General features: G+C 41.7%; 1 protein-coding gene across 11 annotated transcripts in view; it reads left to right on the forward strand.

Annotated features, from left to right (window-relative positions):
- Positions 1-21,923, forward strand: part of FBXW11 (F-box and WD repeat domain containing 11) — a 120,337-nt gene that overhangs the window by 70,057 nt on the left and 28,357 nt on the right. For all 11 annotated transcript variants that reach the window (XM_058677852.1, XM_058677858.1, XM_058677854.1 and 8 more), the window contains 9 exons: positions 1,545-1,731; positions 2,468-2,558; positions 10,685-10,822; positions 12,241-12,359; positions 14,299-14,548; positions 16,517-16,635; positions 17,874-17,984; positions 19,131-19,209; positions 20,138-20,317. In XM_058677852.1, the coding sequence (XP_058533835.1) occupies positions 1,545-1,731; positions 2,468-2,558; positions 10,685-10,822; positions 12,241-12,359; positions 14,299-14,548; positions 16,517-16,635; positions 17,874-17,984; positions 19,131-19,209; positions 20,138-20,299 (1,256 nt within the window). In that variant the 3' untranslated portion in view covers positions 20,300-20,317. The remainder of the gene's footprint in view (positions 1-1,544; positions 1,732-2,467; positions 2,559-10,684; positions 10,823-12,240; positions 12,360-14,298; positions 14,549-16,516; positions 16,636-17,873; positions 17,985-19,130; positions 19,210-20,137; positions 20,318-21,923) is intronic.

The raw sequence follows: 21,923 nt of genomic DNA on the forward strand, positions 1-21,923 counted from the left end.
TGAGTTGGTGGCTCAATGCTGGTAACCTTGTATGTTAATGAATAGCCTGGAGGGAAATAGCTAGTGTATGGGGTGCTGTCCTTGGTTCTGACCCACTTAACTTAGTGTCTACAGCTTCATAAAGACTAATCACCCCTGCCCATCATGTACATGTGGTGTGAATCAACCATTCTTCTGGATGATGAACATCAGAATTCTAGAGTAGGAAATGAATGGATCAGATCAATAGAGCCTCAAAGGTAGATTCTAATGAGGATACATATAAAATGGAAGAAGCTGGCTCGTATTTTTCCAATTAGCTGTGCAGATGCAGGATTGGTGGGAAGTGTTTGGCAGTGCGGGTGAAGAGAAGCTCAAGATTTTTTTTTCTTACTGTCATCTTCAGAGTTCGCTGTGATATGATGGTCAGATGAGGGCAAGGCACTAACTGTAATGCAATGACCACGACAACAATGGGCAGTTGTCCCAGTATGTTTCAGGGTAGCTTGGACATTAGATTCAGTCCAGAGAAGGAGAGTTAGTGTATGGAAACCATAATGACCAGTAAGGCAGGAGTCATGTTAAAGCTGAAGAAAGTCATCATTTGTAAGGGGTTTTCATCCATTGTCTTAAAATAGGACAGAGGTTATCATCTCCATGCAATTCAGATAAGGAAACAGGTCTTAATGTTTTACTTTCATTGTTGTCTTTCAACATCAGGTTTAATGCTACTGTATTGCATTAAGCAATTTCCAAAACAGGATAATGGTTACTGGTTATTTTCATTCTATGTGGTGGGAAATCGAGGCCCAGGGATGTTTCAGTATGTGTTTCATGTCCTAGACCTACCACATGGTGAACTTGGGGTGTCAAGTGGGAATTTCATGGCTGTACTTATGTTCTGTACAGAGTATGCTTGGGGGTAAGCTTTATTTCTTGCAGCTACCGAGGCCAGGTCTGGAAACATGGAGTGGGCGCTACCCACACTAACGTCCTTCCCATTGTGAGTGTTGGGGAGAGGCCAGTTCCTGAATGGTCAGCTCTGAGAGGACCCTGGTATTGTGTGCACTGTTGAACTCAATAACATGTGAAGTTAGCAATCTCATAGACTTGTGGCATTGGATTTTTTGAGGGTACTTAGGAACAGAAAGTGGATTCCACAAGAGGGAGGAAAAAGGTGAGAAGGTTGACAAAAGCACACATCAGCACAACTGACTTTAATCCTTAGGTTGCCATGTAACATTTTATACATTTTAGAAGAGTGGCCAGTGCTTCTCGTTTTACTGAGTCTGCTTGGTTCCAAATGATCCCCAAAGAGCATAATTGGGGGGATATAAAGAACTTTCCACAGTCAGCTTTTACATATAGTGAAGGATTGTCATCAGCAGTTCTATTAAAAAAACAAACATCAGAATCAAAAAAAGTGTATAGGTCTATGAACTCACACACTTATATAATTCAAAGATCTTGATTTTACTTAAATATTTTACCCAGTTCAGATTTCATCCAGAAAATGATGACTGACACATTTGCATTTCCCTGCCCATTATTTTTCTGTTTTGCAGAACAAGGCTTAGATCACATAGCAGAGAACATTCTTTCCTACCTGGATGCCAGGTCTCTGTGTGCAGCAGAGCTGGTATGCAAAGAATGGCAGCGAGTGATCTCCGAAGGAATGCTTTGGAAGAAACTGATTGAGCGAATGGTACGAACCGACCCTCTATGGAAAGGCCTTTCGGAAAGAAGAGGGTGGTAAGTACGGGGTTGCTTGTTTCATTGAAAAGCACTTCTCCAATATAGGGGCGGATGGTTACAAAGGCAATTGTATTTGCAAATGTGTTGACCTATTGTAAGCAAAGGAGAAAGTGGATGGCCAAGAGTGGAAGCAAAGGAAGAAAAAAAAAAAAGAAATAGGTGCTAGAATTTCCCTTTCTGAAATGTGTTTATACAAATGAGTGGTTAAGAAGTTTTGTGTAGTTGAAATGAGCAAATTAGCCTTGCAGAGCCATGCATTTATGTTTCTTCTCCACGTTTTCCTTAGGTTAAAAAAAGTTGTCAAAAAATAGACAAGACAGTAACTGAGTGAGTCTTGGGCTGCTCTTTTGCTTGCCCCATGTTGAGACTGTAGGTTACAGCGACTGGGTGATTTAAAGGAAAAAAAATACCCATTAACTTAATGCAGCTTTAAGCTGCCCGCATGTCAAGGGGCCTGGCCCAGCTATCACAGAGATAAGAAGAGCTAGCCATGGGGTACGGGAGTGGAAAAAGCGAGGGTTAGGGCTGTCTTTTAGGAAGCAGTTTGGTGACGGAATTGAACTGAACTTGTATTTATTTCATGTGTACGTTTGTCAGAAATTATGCTTTTGAGCCACTAGAGCTCATAGCAAGTTGAAAGACTTAAGAGGTAAACTATCTATAAGCACTATGCCTAAATGAAACTTAACCTTTCTGTGTAAAAATGTGACATCTATTTCTTTTTATTTCCCAGGGATCAATACCTGTTTAAGAACAGACCCACAGATGGCCCTCCCAATTCATTTTATAGGTCATTATACCCAAAGATTATCCAGGATATAGAGGTAACTTTATGGCTTATCTGTTCTGGTGGCTCTTTGTGTATGTTCTGACCTTTGCCTTAGATTGTTCTTTGTTCTAGATGGAATCAGTAATTTTTTAAAAATTGATTTTTTGAAGTACGCATGTTGCAAGGTATAATCTGCAGCTGTTCACTCTTCAGAGTAGACACTGTCTTCTGCAAAAGATGTCTAACTTTTCTAAAACACGAAATACTTCTGCATGCCATAATTCACAGCGTTTTATTCGAATATAAGGAATTTTCCAAAATGCAGGGCCCAGGATTTTTTAAGTAAACATGGTATTATGTTTTTGTATCATCTCTGGAGAAGTAGAGAAAGCATGTTCTTAGGTCATTTCCTCTGTATATTTCCCATGGTTTTTCATGAAAATAACTCAAATTATTCTAAGCAATAATTAAGTGGGTTTTATGGAGCAAATTATGCTCCTGAACCATTGTGGATTTGAGTGTAACTTCACCAGACCAGTAAAACTCTGTAAACTTGATGAGAAACATTGGAGATGTTTGATATTGTTCATGTGTTCTAATTAGTTCGGTTTTATTATTCAGCCCTTTTCCTTGAACCAGGAAAGACATGCACAGGCATTTCTCATTAACTCTTTCACATGTGTTCTTGGCAGGTCTTGGTTACTTCACTGTTTCCTCCTTGGCAGAAAAGTTTAGCCTTTGCTAGGCAGTGCTGTATCGCCCATAAAATTATACTCAGTTTCCCAAACGTGAAGTAATCCTCTCCCCCAGGTGATAGACATAAAAGTTATTGTGCCAAAATTCATTAATGGAGGAACATGTGCATTTTGGAGTCGCCTCCCCCACCCCCCTTCTCGGGCAGATGTGAACTAATGGAATCTTTCCCTTAATGGTAAATCTGGATGTGGCTGGGATATCATTTAAAGCATGCACCCTTGTCTTGAGTATTCTGTTCTCAAAAATGACCCATAAGGTCACCCTGTAGGGAGAGTTGAATAATTTGAAACTTCTGCCAGACAATTTGAGAATTAAATGATCCATTATCAAAAATGAAGAGTAAATTGCTCCCTCAGAATGAAGTGAGTCGTAGACTGGTGTGCATGTGTTTCAGAGGAGAAGGCGTCGCTGGGGTACACATCTTAGAAGTTATGTTACCCTGTATTTTGCTATTGTTGTTGTTATTTTTTAATTGGAAAGGCAGATTTACAAAGAGAAAGATCTGAAATAACATTTGCTGGTTCACTCCCCAAATGGCTGCAATGACCAGAGCTGAGCCAATCCAAAGCCACAGCCAGGAGCTTCTTCCAGGCCTTCCATGTAGGTTTAGGGTCCCAAGGACTTAGGCCATCCTCCATTCTTTCTCTAGACTATCAGCAGGGAGCTGGGTGGGAAGTGGAATAGGCCAGATATGAACCAACACACATCTGGGATGCAGGCTGTTGCAGGCAGAGGGTTAGCCAGTTGAGCCATTTAACCAACGCCAACCCTGTTCTTTTTGAAGGATTAGAGTGAACTAACAAAATCTCTCTAGATTTCCTTGAATTATGTATCTTGAGAGTAGCATTTAAAAACAATCATTAGTAAACAGGGGCTCTGGAAGGTGTATGATCAAGTTAAAATCAGTAGTTTTATGTAGTCCTCAGGACTAGTATTGTAGTGGATAGTATGAGCTCAGTGTTCTGTGGCGTGACAGTTTGTGACACCACTTACCATAACCATTTCCTAAGGCTGAAATAACATTTTAAAGTTAGTGGAGGAGACAGATGTGAAAGGAAGCAAAGCTACAGGGGAAAACCCTGACACCAAAATTCCACATCACGGTGGTCTGCTTTGTGCTTCTTCAAGTGTGGTTGGCCACGAGAGTCGCCTCCAGATTTTTGTGGGCTAGATCCGCTTAGTGTAAGGGTTGATGTTTATACTTTGATATAGTCACTAATAGCAATATTGATAGAGCATTTTACTAATGGCAGATCCTTTGCTAAGTTTTCTCATTTAATGTTCTGGGCAGAATGTGAACGATGGGCTAAGATCTTATTTAAGATTGATGAAACTGAGGCTCCAAAAGATCAGGGGACTTGGGTAGGATCACCTGGTGGTGAGTAAATGGAGTCTCTGATCAACTTTATACTCTTCTTCGTTTGATACAGCCTTTTGTACTACAGGTCCCTGGCACCAAATCAAAAGGGAATTTTTGCTTCTGCTTTGGTGTTTTGTTCTGTCCAGGGTAAACATTTTTACATATAGAAAATTGTTACAGTGATCCTGGCCTCAGACAAATGAAGGGCCCCAGTGGGCATGGGTGTGCCCTGTGGCTGACATGAAGTCCTCCTATACAGTGTATAATTACTTAATTTTTTTTCCCATTTGGAAAGGCAGATATATGGAGAGAAGGAGAGATAGACCTTCTATCCACTGGTTCTCTCCCCGAGTGGCCACAATGGCCAGAGCTGAGCTGATCTTAAACCAGGAGCCAGGAATTTCTTCCGAGTCTCCCATGCGGTTCAGGGTCCCAGAGCTTTGGGTTGTTCTCTGGTGCTTTCCCAGGCCACAGCAGGGAGCTGGGTGGGAAGTGGAGCAATCAGGAAATGAGCCTGGCACCCATATGGGATCCTGTCAGATGCAAGGCCAGGATTTAGCCACTAGGCCATCACGCTGGACCCGTAGCATTTAATTCTTACAAACAACATCTTCTGAGCCCTATGCCAGGAGCTGGAACTACAAGACATTTTAGAGATTGCTACGAAGTTAACTTCTTCAAACAAATTAGCTGAGGTCTGTCTAGCTGTAGGCTGAGAATGGTAGAAAATTCAAGGTGTGAGGGAGAATTAGCCATGTTGTTTCATTATACAGCATTTCAAGGCAGTCTTTTCATTTTTAATGAGTGTGTCCTGGCATATCAGCTGAACAGAGGATATGGTTTATGATGGTAGTAGCTGGCCTTGGTTTAATGCAGTTATGGCTAAAGCAATGCTTTAAAGAGTTTTAAGGGCATTGGCAAAAGTTTGCTTATACCTGAGCATCGTGTGGTGGTTTAATGTCCCGCTGCTCAAAATGGTTGCCCAGACACAGCTCTAAGTTTGCCAGTTCACAACACCTTCTTTTTATTCTTCTGATACCTTGACAGCTTGGTTTATATGCTGGCAGCTCCTAATACATCCATTGCCAGATTAGTGCTGATGAGCGCAAAGAAAATGTTCCTGTCTGAACTAGCCCTTCCTCACTGACCACCAGAAATTGGCTGAAATTTCAGGGAAATGTAGAGAAGCCTGGCTTCGTGTGACCAACTCCTGTTACTCAGGAAATGGGATGTGAGAAGTGAAGTCTGGGCAGAAAAAATACCTGTGCATTGCTTGATGTGAAGTGCATCTCTCCTGGGTGTTCTTGCCACACAGACAGGGTTTACAGGGCCTCTGAATTGGGAAGGAGTTCCTGGAAAACCCCAGGCTTACTCTGAAAGGCAACAGCCATAGTCTTCTCTTCTGCCTAGAACTTTCGTTGCTGTTTCCATTGACCAAGGCATTACGAATGGTGAGCTTCTGCTCGGCGTTTTGCTACGGTGATTTCATCCTGTATGCAAAAATGGAGATTCATCCTCCAAACCCACGTTCTTTTCACTCTGACCGAGTGTCCTTCAACAAAGATGAAAGTTGTTCTCTAGTAGCCTTAGAGTCCTGGTGTCCTGATCTTGGAGGTCTTCCTCTCTGGCCATTTTAAAGAAGTGACCAACTCCATCAGGAGCAGACTTTTCCCCACTCTTACTAGGTGAAAAAGCCTGGGAAGTGCTCTCCTTGGAACAGAGTACTGGGAAAATGATGGTGTGTTGTATCGCACCTTTTAATAAACCACATTTTATTCGGGGAAAGTGGGGAGCTTTTTTGTGGTTTGCAAGCTTGATATTAACATTGTCCTGACCAGAAAATGCCGAAACTTGCCTGCCCACCCACCCAGTTGTGTTTAGGCTTCTAAAAATAATGTTATTTCTCCATACTCAGACATCTGTTTTCACTCTATTGCCAATTTAAATGCTGCTGTATACTCTGTGTATCATGGCTACTTTCCCAGTATTTTGAAAATTTGCGCAGGGTAAGGGGATTTTATAAGTTCTCAAAAACATGAAATATCCCTTCACAGTAGCCGTCCTACCTGATGGCTAAGTGAAATGGCAGGTATCCTTGTAGTTAAAGAGGTGCACCTGTGCACGACCTGGGCTCCCACTGCTGCTGCTAATAGCTGCATTCCTTTGGAGGGTTGAGCCCCTTCCTGAGAACGGTTAGGGAGGGTGCAGCATATCAGCTTTAAATACCAGCCCAGACAAGGACAACAGTTCCTGGCAGCTTGGCGAGAAGATATCTTTTTCTCTGAGCCCACAGTTTTTGGTGCGTGTCCCCCATAGGCCCTGTGATGCATACTTCACACATATAATCTCATCTTACAATTGTCTTGAAAGAGGAGATCTTATTCCCATTTTTAGAGAGGAAGAGACTGGAAACTGTCACTCCACCTCAGACAGTCTACGTCCCGGCACAGGCACTCAGTTAGCAAGAAGTGCTGCCTTCTTGTGTGGGTGGCCCTGGCAGGGGAGGGTGCCCTGCAGCTGTGCACGGCAGTGTCCTCCGCTCCCCGGCCTACTTCTGTGTGACCCCCAGGGCTTTTCAAAGCAAGCCACTCGTGTCTTGTGATTTGGAAACCTGCTGCTTTTTAAAACAACCCTAAGGGGACACTTCCTACAATGACCCACCAAGAAGTATTTGACAACCTATTATAAAAAATAAAGAATTTAGAGATATATTTTAAAAAATGAGGCTGTCCAGCAGTACCTGTCAGTAAAGTCATCTGATTTCATTCAGCTTAGAATGAAAGGCCACTGTGTCTGGGTCTGACTTTGAGAGGGTCTGGCTCTGCCGTTAACGTTGTCCTCTGTGCAAACATCTCACAGTGTGTGGCTTTACTTTGGCTCCTTTCTGAACCCCCCTCTGCCCCATCTTCAGGGCTTAAGTGCAGTAAAAGCTGTGCCCTGGTTACTGAGTTGCAGTGCAGAGCGAAAGCTTTCAATTGCGGAGACTCTTCTGCTCTCCCCTTTTTATCCTTCTATTTTATTTTTAATTTTATGATACAATTCAACAGTCTCTGGGATTTCCCTTACCACCTCTCCAAACTCCCTCCCCACAACTGATTTCCCCCATATCATTAGAATAGTATAGTCCTTCATAAGCAGTCATAAGTCCATCAGCCTGCTATTCAAGGGTGTCCTGACATTGCGATATAAACAATCTGCCTCCCTTTTTAAAACAAAAAATTATCCCAAATATGATAATGTATCAGAATATACAGAGTGGCAGAGCTCCTTACAGATTCAATAACGTTTTAAAGCAGTTGTCTATGTTTTACACCCGGAAACACCTGTAGGAATGTAAATATTCCACACCTGCTAAATGTAGGACAGGCGCTGTATTCATCTTTGTCAGGCGCTGGGTTTGTTCACAGCCAGGCTACTTCTGTAGAGCTCTGTGGATCTCCAGAGGGTGTAGCTGAGCATGGGGAACCAGTGCCAAGATCCCTGGCCAGGAATTAGACCGACTCCTAGGACATCAACCTCCTGAGTCAGCGTTTTCCCAGGGTACTTAGCATGCTGAGGTAGCTCAGTCACTGCCTAAAAATACATCACTTCTCTCAGGGACTCCACACTTGGAATTCTATGGGAGAGATTCTTTGTTTTCTGAAACCAGTTTAAAAAGTTATTTCTATTGATGCCTGTGTTACCTACCTGAGGGTAACAGATGGAGGTCAGTCGATTGCTTTGGTTTGTACATGTATTGTATCAACTCACTAAAGATGGTGACCCAGGAGAGGAGGTCCTGCTGTGGTGGCATTTGGACTCCTGGCATCTTCAGTATGCCTCCTTGCCCACTTTGGGTGTTAGGAATGGACTGCCGTACTGTGAGGCTGTGTGGGGGAGCTCTTGGAGGGCAGGGCTTGTGTTTCGTGGAGCCACACATAGTGATGGCTTCTAAAGCATGAACATGGCCAGTATCTGCAACGCTTCATTTCTTGTTCTGTGATGTGGCCAGTTGTTCCTGCTTCAGAGTGGTGAAGCTTTGCTGCAGGATGTAGTCAGCCGTTCGGTGTGCCTCTTCCACAGCTGCGGACTCAACAACTGGGGAGCTGAGAAAATAAAAAGAACAAACTAACAAACCCATGTCAGAATTGAGTATGTGCAGAGTTTTTTTCCTGTCATTATTTTCTAATCAGTACAGTATGACAGTTATTCACGCTGGATCCGATGTTACAAATCACCTAGAGACAATTTAAGGTATGTGGGAGGAGGTCCGGATGTCATTTTACATAAGGAACTTGAGTATCCACCGGCATCCTGGAACCAACTCCCCACTCCCCCCTGGATACTGAGGGACAGCTGTGTGTGATACACAGCACAGTATGAGGAAATCGTGGTGCCTGGCACATAGCATTAGTAAATTAGAAAGTTTTACAACATACAGATGCTTACTGCCTTCAAAATATGAGGAAATATGGTTAGATACCAGCAGAGCAGATGAAGTAAAGTGCTTGTTCTGAACAGAGATGGGGTTTATCTCCTTTCTTCAACAAAGCAAAGCAAGTCATTCAACTTCTAGCTACTCAGATTATATTCTGAACTGAAGTGTTACCAGTTATGGTCCCTGCTGACCCCCAATTCCAACGATCGGGAATTCAGACTTTGGTTATTCTTAGAACAGCCATTGAATCTTTTGATCCTGAAAAATCGCTTGCATCTTTACCAGAGGCTAAGTTTTGCAGTGCCCCGGGCATGAACTACTTCCTCATCACACTTCAACCAGTGGTTTCGGGCCACCCAATGGTCTCTTGTTCTCCTGAGGTCTTGCAGCATTTAGAATTTTTATCACTCATTTGACACATTCCTATTTTATCTGGCATTAGTACTGATCTTAACATCTTACATTTATAGCCTCAAAGACGAGGACTGTTCTTCCATATAGGCATTCAGTATGGTAGTAGCAAAAAAGCCTGGGCTGAGTGTCACAAGAAACTGGGTGTGATTTCTGGCTAGTCCAATTAACAATTGTGTAATCTGGGATAAGCTGAGTCTTTGTAATTGTTTGTGTAATGGAAACAATAACTTCTCCCAAGTTTATTGCACACCTTTTGCCAAATAAACTTAGAGTGTGGATGTTCTTCAACTTATGATAGGCTTACATCCTGATAAATTCATTTTAAGTTGATAATATTCTAAGTTGAAAATGTGTTGGCCCCATGATTACATAGTCGCCTGGAAAGTGGGTGTGTTACCAGTGGCTGCAATGCACAAGTGAGTAATGTATCACTTACTGCTAGCTTAGAAACAGATCAGAAGTTTGGTTTCTGTTGAACTCACTGCTTTTGCACTATTGGAAAATTGCAAACTCGTAAACTGCACCGTCACTTTAAGTCAGTAATCATGTATCTGTTCAGTGTGTCCCTAGATCTGGACTGGTGCCTCCTTGGAATGCAGTGTACTTCCTGTTGTCCTTTGTATTCCCAGTTGGCATACAATAACATTTTAGGAAAAGTTGCATGAAAAAGAAAGAATGAAAATATAAGGCTGGCACGTTCTAGTCTTATTACTCTAAAGCAACTTTTGTCTGGAGGGAGATTGATAACAGATAAAATTCTTCCTATGTAGTTGGCATGTAGTTGTTGCTCAATATCTTTTCTCAGTGCTCAAGACAATGCTTTACTTGATACATGGTTTGTCAGAGTATGCTTAATGATGGCTACAGTATTTTGCCAAATATTTTAATTGAAATTAAGGAGTGACCCAGTGAGTTATTATTTATTTGTATGTTTTGGGTGCAAATGGCATTCTTCAACCATATTGAATTCTGAGCTATTTCAAACCTAACCTAAAACTCATTGGAAATTCTGTTATAGTTGCCAGAAGAACAGGAAAAGTTAGAGGAAAAAAGTTGGTGGGCTCATATATTACTTGGAAAAGAGCACAGTTCCTATCCACAGACACTTATGCAAACTAAGATTGGGGTATCAGTGGTATGCTGTTTCTGGAAGCAGTGCCAAATTCTGAAACCTAGTAGAAGAGTTGGTTCACAGAAACTCATTTTGTCTCCTGTTTTTTTTTTTGCCCACTAGACTATAGAATCTAATTGGCGGTGTGGCAGACACAACTTGCAGAGGATTCAGTGTCGCTCTGAAAATAGTAAAGGTGTCTACTGTTTACAGTATGATGATGAAAAAATTATCAGTGGCCTACGAGATAATTCCATTAAGGTAAGTGTGACAGCGTTTTATATACGTAGCATTTTTAGAATGGTGGTTAGGTGTTAGACATTGTAATAATAGCCTGTTCATTTACTGATTGGTTTTTATGTTTCACTAAATCATGGATCCTCACTTGTCTGGGACACTGATATTCTGTATTCTGCATCTAGATATAACCAGAAAATATCTCAGTATCTAAAGGCTTTGCTACCTTGCTAGCTAGTCAGAGTATGGCTAGTTTACCTGTCCGTTTTAGTTGCTACTTTTTATTGTTTCTGAGAAGGGCTCAGCTAATAGCGCAAGTTAATGAAAGAGCCCCTTGTGTTGTTAGCATTCACTGTTCAATAGCGATCATACTGGGTTGTTTCTCAATATTTAATCTCTGGATGGCTGATTTGACAGATTCTATTCTATATTATTTTGTCTGTGTAAGAGCGCTTCTGGGTTTTTAAAGAACTGAATTGTGATATACGTACAGGAAGGTCACCTAAAGCAGACACACAGGGGCTAGAACTGTAATAGCCAAATGACCTGGTCATGGCCTCCTCTCCTCACCGCCCCGCCCTCAATCTTTTTTATTAAAGATTTATTAGAAAGGCAGATTTACAGAGAGAAGGAGATATGGAAGGTCTTTCATGCACTGATTCACTCCCAAAATGGCCACAATGGCTGGAGCTGAGCTGTTCTGAAGCCAGAAACCAGCAGCTTCTTCCACATGTGTGCAAATAATGAAAATTTTTAAAAACTTATTTATTGGAAAGGCAGATTTACGAAGTGAAGGAGAGACAGAAAGATCTTCCAGCCACTAGTTCACTCCCCAAATGGCCCCATGGCCAGAACTGAATTGATCTGAAGCCAGAAGCTTCTTCTGGGTCTCCAACGTGGGGGCAGGGTCCCAAGGCTTTGGGCCATCCTCTACTACTTTCCCAGGCCATCAACAGGGAGCTTAATGGAACAGTTGGGACACAAACTGGTACCTATATGTGATTCTGGTACTTGCAAGGTGAGGACTTTAGCCAATTGATACATTGCTTTGGGCCCCCGTGTAATGGATTCTTGAGTCTGGCTTCCTGTGCTTAATAGAGTGAATTTGAGATTGATCTGTGTTAGGCATAGTAATGGTTTTATCCCGTTATTTTTTAATGGCTGAGTAGTGTTTTGGGGTGCTAAACATTTAGCTGTTGAAGTATATTTGTGTGGTTTTCAGTTTCTGACGGTACTGACAAAGCCACATATGTTACATGGGAACCCAAGTTTTCAGTTCACTTGTCCCATTCTTTCTTGTCATTTCCCATGTTTGATATTTAACTCTTTATTTACTGTAAATAAAGTGTGTTTTATTTTTTTTGATTGAGCTCATAAAATATGACAGTAACATAAGATATAATGTACTAAATTGTCATTTGTGATTGATCTGGTCTCAACAGATTTGGGATAAAACAAGCCTTGAATGTTTGAAAGTGTTAACAGGACACACGGGCTCAGTCCTCTGTTTGCAGTATGATGAGCGTGTTATTGTAACTGGTTCTTCAGATTCTACTGTAAGGTAAGTGATCTTGGCTTGATGCCCTGAACTCATAAGACTTCCATAAGGAGACTGGGAATTACACTTTTTGGGATTGGCATGCATGTGCACACACAAGAATACACACATGCACACACACCTTATTGCTTTTACTTGCTGTATTTACTTCCATTTTATTTGTAAAGTGGAGAGAGAGAGACTGAGAGAAGTTTTTCATCTACTGGTTCACTCCCCAAATGCCCACAATAGCCAAGGATCGGGTAGTCTGAAACCAGGAGGCCAGGACTCGATCTGTATCTCGTGTGGGTGGCAGGGACCCAGGTGGCAGGGCCATCACCTGGTGCCTCCCAGGGTACCCATTAACAGGAAAAGCCAGGATTGGAACCCAGTCTATCTGACAGGAGAGGTGGGCCTCCCCAGCAGCATTTGAGACATCTTGCCACAGATTGCCAAAGCTTTGAGAAACTCTAGGAAGAGTGAAATCTGAAAGCCAGATAGATGGATGGTTAGGTATTTTGTAAAATATTATACTATTAGGTTTTCATTCCGTCTTTTCCCAAGTTGATAGATAGTAGCTTCATTTTCATAGATGAATTAGGACACCACAGCCAGACAGGCAAACTGATTTGCACATTCAAATAGCTGGTACAGTTTGAACCTCAAATTGCTATTGGATAAGATTATGCCTTACCAGTAATGGAAACTTCGATTTTCAGGTGCCATCTAGGAGTTTCAAGGATGAAAATGGCAGCATTCCTTCTTGGAAGGAGAGCAGTGACAGTTAGTTGAAGGTCAAGAGAGTAGAAAAGGAATATAAGGAATATTACCGAGATCCGTTCCTGTGCTGTGGGCTCAAGGATGTCTTCCCCCAGCTTTGGAGTTGGGTGTAGTGATGAATCTTTCTGATTAGAGGTCTTTGAATACTATCTCAGCTGGGCTGTCCTGCTGCTGTGCAGGTGACTTAAAGGGAAATTCCGCCTCTTGAGAGCCTTTCTCTAGGTCTCCATGTTCTCCAACCTTTCACTCCTCTCCTTGACCCCTGTGGACTTTCCTGAGTCTTGGCTCACAGCAGGCAAGGATCCCCTGCCCGCCCTTGACTCCAGGCTGCTGCTTCTCCCATAAGTCACATCTCAGTCTCAGAGGTCTCAGCCTTCCCTTCTGGAAGACATGAACTTCTCCTTTTGAGGGTTGGAGGTACAGAAGAGATAGGCTGTGGGGAAGACTATGCCCCCAAACCTAGCATCTCAAATATGAAGCAGTTAGAAGACTCATTCTGAGTATAGAAATGGGTGTGGTGATGGATGAGACATCATGATGTCTAGTTTCCAAGTTGCAGTGTAAGTCTTGAAGAGCCCTGGAGGTCTGGTAGACGTCAGTAAGAGCTTAAGTGATTTCAGCACTGTACTCAACTCCTCAGCCATCACACCTCCTTCTTCTGGTCATCTCAGACTCAGCGCAAAGTCTACTTTTCTGAGGAGTCATTTGCTGTCAGCCTGAGCCTACATTGTCACTGAATACCTGACTTTCAAGTCAACCATCTCAACACTTCTCAGCAAATAAATTGTTTTGGGGGGCTCCTTTTAAGCATGTACCCGGTACGTTAAAGATGGACACAAGGAGTAGGTGATTAGCCTAGAGGTTGAGACGTGTGTCACACATTGGAGTGCTGATTTGATTTCTGGTTCTACCTTGTGACTTAAGCTCGTCATGCAGACAATGATGGCTCAAATAAGTGCATCCTCACCACATGTTTGGGAGGCCTAGACTGAGTTACCAGTTCTTGGTTCTGCTATTGCAGGCAAGTGGGGAGTGAACCGGTAGATGGGAGCTTTTTTATTCATCTATCTCTCTAGGGAAAAAAAATGAACGAAAGAAAAAGAATAAACTTACATTTTAGGCACTTGAATCTTTTCCTTGCTTTCTCAGTAATTAGACATCTTGCATTTCTCTTTTCAACCAGAGTCTGGGATGTGAACACAGGTGAAGTTCTCAACACGCTGATCCACCACAATGAGGCTGTGCTGCACTTACGCTTTAGCAATGGACTGATGGTGACATGTTCCAAGGATCGCTCCATTGCCGTGTGGGACATGGCTTCGGCCACCGATATCACTTTACGCCGTGTCCTGGTTGGCCACCGCGCTGCTGTCAATGTAGTAGACTTCGACGATAAGTACATTGTATCTGCTTCCGGTGACAGGACCATCAAAGTAAGTGTGTCTGCAGTTACAGCCCTGCCTGCTCTTGTCTCTTTTAGACCAGAGAGAAAATAGAGACAACCTAGTACATGGCAAGATGTTTGTTCTCCTCCATCCGTACAGGTGAACCCTTGCAACCTTCCTGTCTATGTATATGCAGAGTGAGGCTAGGTGGGAAGATGTTGTAGGCCCAGAACGAGGAAAGTCCTCTTTGATGAAATGACATGTGGATAGGTATTTCAGGGGTTCGAGAACATGTCTTGCCATAGACCCTGGGCTGGGTATTGGAGATGTGGTCAGTAGGACCCATGCATGCTTTCAGAAAGCTAGATTGACATGGGACAAGCAGCTGTAGACTGGAATGGTCCATAGGATATGGTCATTGCAAATCTGATTTCAGGTGAACTTCTCAAAATTCTGTTGTCTTCCATATTTATGACAGATTTACTGAGATTTAATTTCCATACCATAATATTCATTATTTTGGGATCTACAATTTAGTAACCTTTCAGCTCAATTACAGTGTTTAGAATCATCACTGTGTAATTCTGAAGTGTTTTTATCTAGAAAACTTCACATCCATACACCTCAGTCCCCATCTGGCCCTCCTAGCCCCTGGCAGTTACCTCCTTGACACCTGTCTCTGTGGAGACAGAATGTTCTAGACATTTCATGATAATGCAGCCTCATGTGTGATTTTTGTGGTTGCTTCAAGTTTTGTTTTTACTGTTATGAATAATGCTGCTGTAAACATTTGTGTAGTTATTGCATGTTTGTGTATTTTCAGTTCTCTTGGGATGTGTTTAATATTTTGGGGAACTACCTGTCTGTTTTTCCAGCATGGCTGCACTATTTTACAAACATGCCAGCGGTATCTGAAGGTTTCAACTTGTTAAGAAAAATTGTCTTTTAATGACCAGTGCTAGACAATATTCTGATACCCAGCCCCACAAATCATGGGCTGTGTTGCGTCAAGTTTTGGATTGAGTGGTCTGGAAACTCAGCAGCTAGGATTTATATGTGTTGATTTCCTTTGTAGTCACAGCAATGAGCACAAGACCAGTGCCTGGAAGTCCGAGACGGTCTGGCCTCGTTGCCACAGCAGCTGTCTGATGATATCAGCTGGAGGATTTCTCCGCATTCTTGTTGACACTTGCTGTTACCTGTCTTTTTTGTTGTGTCTGACCTGATGTACAAGGGTTTCTAGTTTTGCTTTGTTTATTATAATAACTGGTGATATTCTGTATCTTTTCATGTGCTTATTGACTTAATTACATATCATCTTTGGAGAAATGTCTAAGTCTGTTGCCTATTTTAAAAATTGGGGAGTTTGACTTTTTATTACTGAGTTTCAAGTATTCTTTATGTATTCTGGATACAAGATCCTTACCAGGTGCATATTTTGTAAATTATTTTACCTCATTATATAGGCTTTCCTTTTCACAAATTTTAAAAAAGGTTTATTTTGATTCTGTGAAAGAGTGTCAGAAAGAGGGAAAGGCAGAGATCGTCGGTCTAGCGGCTCATTTTCCAGTGGCCACAGCAGCTTGGCCTTTCAGTTAGATAAAAATGAACAACACTGGAAAAAGAACTGTGGTGAAAAAGAGGCGGGTGTGAAAGTGAAGCACCTTTCCACCAGGTACATTGGGTTTGACATATCAGCTGACATAAAATTGTAAAATCTGACCCAAACCACTTCCCTTAGGCAAATGAGTGGCTTCACCATCATGGAAATGTTGTCTTTGTGATGATCTTGAACTTTGGAAACTTTGCAGCTTCCCTCCGTATCTCACTCTAGTTGTAACACTAAGCAGCCAAGACAGTGCTGTCCAGTGTGTCCCCAGCCTTTCAATGTTGAGTTAAGGAGAATGTATTTTATAATCGGATATTTGGATTAATTGCAGAAAATCTTTATTTTTGAAAGTGTGTTTCAGAATTTTCTGCATCCATTCTTTAAAATATTGCTAATTTGCCCTGCAGGTCTGGAGTACGAGTACCTGTGAATTCGTTCGCACTCTGAATGGGCACAAGCGAGGCATTGCCTGTCTGCAGTACAGGGATCGACTGGTCGTCAGTGGCTCGTCAGATAATACCATCAGGTGGGTGAGAGTTGGTGTGCTGACAGAATGGCTTATCTCCCCAGGGTTGACTCATCTCCCCGTCCTAATGCACAAATGGTTGATAATAAATGGAAAAACAGTGTTCACTCCGACCATTCTTCCCAGATATGCCTAGGTCACAGAACTTTTACACCTTCAACTCCAGCAGGGAGTGCCGAATGCTGGGGCACTTCAAAATTTAGACATTTACTATTTAACTAAGATCCCCTAAATATCTGACTCTCTCATGCCATTTTCCCCCTTTTCCAGCACAAACCAGTAGGTTTACGTACATGACTAACCCAGATTGCCTACTGTTTGAGCAAAATGAAGTTTTCAGAAAAAGCAACATCTGTTCTAAGTTTTATCACTTAAAATTCTAAGATATCTACGACAAAAGCTGATTTAAAACTTATGTCTTGGTTCTGCTGTGTTTGACATGCTTTGTGCTATTGCCTAATGTTTCAACAATAAATAGTCCTTAACATCCTCATTGGAGTCTTCGCGATTCTACAGAGTACTGGGGACTGCTTTGAGTCTCCATGGCAGTGCTAATGGCTCTAGAGAAACATTCAATTTTTTTTCTTTATTTATTTTTAAAAATTTATCTATTTGAAAGATATATGTTTATATCTATATGATAGAGAGAGAATCTTACCTGCTGGGTCACTCCCTAAATGGCCACAACCATTGGCCAAAGCTAGGAGTCTGGACCTTCTGGATTTCCCATGTTAGTAAAGGGCCCAAGTCTCTTGGGACATCTTTTCTGCTGCTTTTCCAGGCTCATTAGCAGAAAGTTGGACTGGGAATGGAGCAGCTGAATCTTGAACCAGTTCCCTTGTGGGAGTCTGGTGATACAGGCACTTTTACCCAGTACATTGCACGCATGCGTGCACACACACTACCTGTCTAGTCATCACTTTCTAAGCAAGGTGTGCTGAGGGCAGCTGGAGAAATGTTCACTGGATCATAGAGAGCCAGAGAAAGCCCCCTTTGTTAATACTAGTTTTCTATGATTTCTTCATGTAACTAATCTAGAAAAGTGAATGGATTTCAAAGTCCATGATTTGAAGGATCCTCATACATAAATAGCTTTGTATATATAGTGTGGACTATGTGTGAGCTAGAAGTAAAGAAGTTAAGGACAGTGGAAAATCACTTCTATGTGGAATAGACAGAAAGAACTTGAGGATTATGAGGGAAGTTGTTTTTGCTAGAATTCTGTTTTTTCCTTCCAGGCTATGGGATATTGAATGTGGTGCCTGCTTGCGAGTCCTAGAGGGACATGAGGAATTGGTCCGATGCATCCGGTTTGATAACAAGAGGATTGTCAGTGGTGCCTATGATGGGTATGTATCTCCAGGTTTAGCTTGCATTGTCATAACTCCCTCAGGAAGGATTCAGTAGCCTTGTGTGTGCCAGGTCCAGGTATTATACTTGTTGATCAGATGAGGCCCCAGAAAGACAACTTCAGATAACCCCAACCACACAGTAATGGAACCACAGTGGTTCCTAAGTTTTTGCTTTTAACCATCACTGTAAACCGGAAGAGTGGTATATTCTTTGGGAAAATTCAGTTCTTTGGCTAACCATTAATTAAGCCAGTCTTTTTTGGTAAGTTCAGTAAGATTAAATTTCTTCCCTTACCCCTGCCCTGTCCTGAAACACCTCACAACAACCATCACCACCACTACTGCTGCTACTGCTACTACTGCCTCATCCTCTTCTCCTTTCTCCTCCTCCTTTCCTGACTCTTCTTCAAGTTTGATTTATTTACTAAACTTGAAAGGCAGAGAAAAAGAGAGGGGGATCCTCCATCTGCTGGTTCACACTGCAAATGACCACCAGGAGCCAGGAACTTGATTCTTTGTCCCACGTGGGTGCAGGGACCCACCATTTGGGCATCTCCTGCTGCTTCCCCAGGTACATCAACAGGAAGCTGGACTGGATTTGGAGCAACCAGGTCTTAAACCGGCATCCCTGGAATTGGGCAGCAGCTTTACTTGCTATGCCACAGTGCTGGCTCCATCTCACGACTTTTTCAGAGCAAATAGCAACTATAGGCCTTTCAGGAAGACCAGATATCTTCTAAGCTAATTGGTTGACCTGTTAAAACTCATTGCTTACTTGAAGCATTTGCTCGTTTAGAGAAGGCTGTCTGCAGAGTTGCACACGGAGTCCCGGCCTCTGTCCGTGCCTGTTCTCACCTAGGGCGCCCCGGGTTAGTTCACAGTGGGCAACACAGTTTGTCAAGCCAGAACTGCATAACTAACACAACCTCAGGTTTTGTCTCCCTTAAAATAATCATTCTTCCAGATTTTCCAAAATGGTGTAATTGTTCCAAATAATTTGTAAAACATTGGCATATTGCCCATTAGCTTTCATAATTGGTCTTCAAATGTACTTTTTCTTTTCTTTTTGTTTTTCAATGAAATGCTTTGAAGTTTATAAAACGTTAACTTTTCTACTAATCTCAATGTCGTTTTCCTTTGTAGGAAAATTAAAGTTTGGGACTTACAAGCAGCTCTGGATCCGCGGGCCCCAGCAAGCACCCTGTGTTTGCGCACGTTGGTGGTATGTGATTTCTGAAACAGGAATTGGTTCCTCTTGCTGAAAGATAGCCATTGGCATGTAGCCCTTCCTTGCGGATCACAAGGAAGCTTCTGGATCTTGAAATTGGTCTTCGAGTTCATGTAGCCAAAATCACGATGTTTGGCATTTGTATCTCTATGAGCTCTTTCTAAAGGGGTAGCAGGGCAGCTGAAACCTTGAACGTCTATGACAGTACATGTTTGTGTTAAGAAAGGGTGGAATGTTCCATCAGTCTCTAGTTTATGTACATATGTAGTTTGTGCATATGGGAGTACTTCTTTCTCTTTACCAGTATCCTTCTTGTTAGATCTGGCTGTTTCTGTTGTATTTTGGAAGAAATAAGTGTTTTGAAAATGGTGATTTTTTTAAATTTGTCTTAGTTTAGTGATGTTAGCATTTATTTCCAGTTCTTTGCATTTTGCATTAACTAGTATGAGTAGTGTTATAAGTTGAAGCTATTGTTTTCCTCTTGATTTGAACTGGAATATAAATCAAATGCTTGACCATGAATTTTGACATTGTAGTTTGAGACAGATACTCCTAGTCATGTTTTTAAAAAAAAAAAATAAATAAAAAAAAAAAACAGGCACCCTCCAGATCTAGTTTTTATAGTAGATCAGAAATGATTGTTAAATATTATTGTTTACCTTTCTAAGGCCCTTATGGGATGATCACATTGTTTTTCTTTGATGTATGAGCGTATTGGAATCCAGGATACGACATTTACTGAAAGAGAAGACTAGAAGGAAAAGTGCAGTAATTGTTGTTGGGTTGAAGGACAGAGCTCATTGAGTTCTGGAAAAGTGTTTAGGTAGTGTAGAGAAACAGTTGCATTTCCAGCTTGTGAGAGATGGGAGGTTATAAAGATGTCATTTTATTCACAAAGCTCTTATTATTTTTTTCTTTTTAGGAACATTCTGGACGTGTGTTCCGGCTGCAGTTTGATGAGTTTCAGATCATCAGCAGCTCCCACGACGACACTATTTTGATTTGGGATTTCTTAAATGTGCCTCCCAATGCCCAGAATGAGACCCGCTCTCCCTCCAGAACATACACATACATCTCCAGATAACAGTCTGCACTTTCACCCTTTCTGGTGAGCATTAACGTGTGCTGATGGATTGCGTCTTTCCCTGGGAAAAAGGTGGCGATTTGGATTCTTGATGACGTGACTTCTGGTCTGTTAGCTGCGTCCACTTTCACAGAGTTCATTTGTAAGCCTGGATCTTTATAGCCATGTCCCAACAAGGCCAAAATCGAAATCTTGCATGTTGTGAGTTATTTATATTGACAAATGAAGATTATGGTTTTTTTTTTTTTTTTTTGAAGTACTGGTCTCCATCTTACTTCCCAGATCTTACCAACTGAGCATCAGTAAACTGCAGTTTTATTCTGGGCTGTTAGAGGCTTCTCTCCTGCCTTCCTTCCAGTTTTTCAGTTCCATCTTTGAATAGAAATATTTTTTTAAAAGCACACAATTAACCAGATACTTAAAATCCCTCTCGCACTACTATCCACCCACCACAAGCCTTCCCTTTTGTGTGGATCAAAGAAGGCTTTTGTCAAGAAGGCCCCTAAGCCTCATCCCTTATCCATGGGATGGAGCAGGTGACCTCAGCCCTTTGCTGTGGGTACGAGCAGACTTAAAGTCATCATAAGCATTAGTGTCAGGTGGTTTTGATTACTAAGGAGATTCAATCTGGAAGATGTGTGAGGTACTCAGAACTGATGACACATCTACAACCATGTTTCCAATTCTGGGAATTTTTCAGGGGCCAGTGAATTCCATGCACTTTGAACTTTGTCAGTTTAATAATACATTTGCATCTGTCCATACTACTATGAATATACACATTATAGAGACTTGTGATTAATCAAATTCATATTTTTGAAACAGTTAAGTATTAATAACTTTTACCAATGTATACTTTCTTATTCATTGAATATTGAAAGTAAGACAGCAATCTTTGTACAGAATCTTGAAACCCCTGGTATCTTAGTTATCAGTTGTCTTTTTCAGCCATTCCTTAATCTAGATTCCAAGTGCCAGACAATAGATGTCCCCCAGGTTTGTTGTACCTGGGGTCAACACTGTCATGGGGCCAAACTGAGTCTGCGGCCTAATTTCTTTTCTATTGTTTTGTTTTGTGTCTGTTTTCTTCCCCTGCAGTCCCTTTATTGTGAATACCAGTGTGTGGTACCACACACGGTATATGATGAGCATCCATCAGTGACTTTTTTGGGGGGGGGAAATGGTACCCAGGGCCAATGCAGTCTGTCTCTGCTGTACCTGAAGTGTAACACCTGTAGCCACCCTTATGATGAGCACTTTCCATCACCCCACAGGTCCCTGCCTCTATTATCAAGGCCTGCTCCCCACCCAGTTTGTTTGCTTTTGCCTTTTTTTTTTCTGCTCTAAACTTTAGTTTTTTTTTTTTTTTTTTTTAAGAATCAGGTTAATGAAGTTGAAATAATCAGTGATCAGTAAAATTTCAGGCTTAAAGACAAAGAATGTTATGATTTAAATAATCACAGATAATTAAAAGTATAGTAATGTAACATCCTCAACCAGGTTTGACAAAGATAGAAAGTGAAGTTGTACAAAACTATTTACAGTGACATCAATAGGCACATTTCCTTTTTTTTTTTTTTTTTTTAAATTTTTATTTTTGATAATGTTTAATTCATCATGGTGG

Source organism: Ochotona princeps, chromosome 19 (genome assembly GCF_030435755.1).
Source record: "Ochotona princeps isolate mOchPri1 chromosome 19, mOchPri1.hap1, whole genome shotgun sequence".
NCBI lineage: Eukaryota > Metazoa > Chordata > Mammalia > Lagomorpha > Ochotonidae > Ochotona > Ochotona princeps.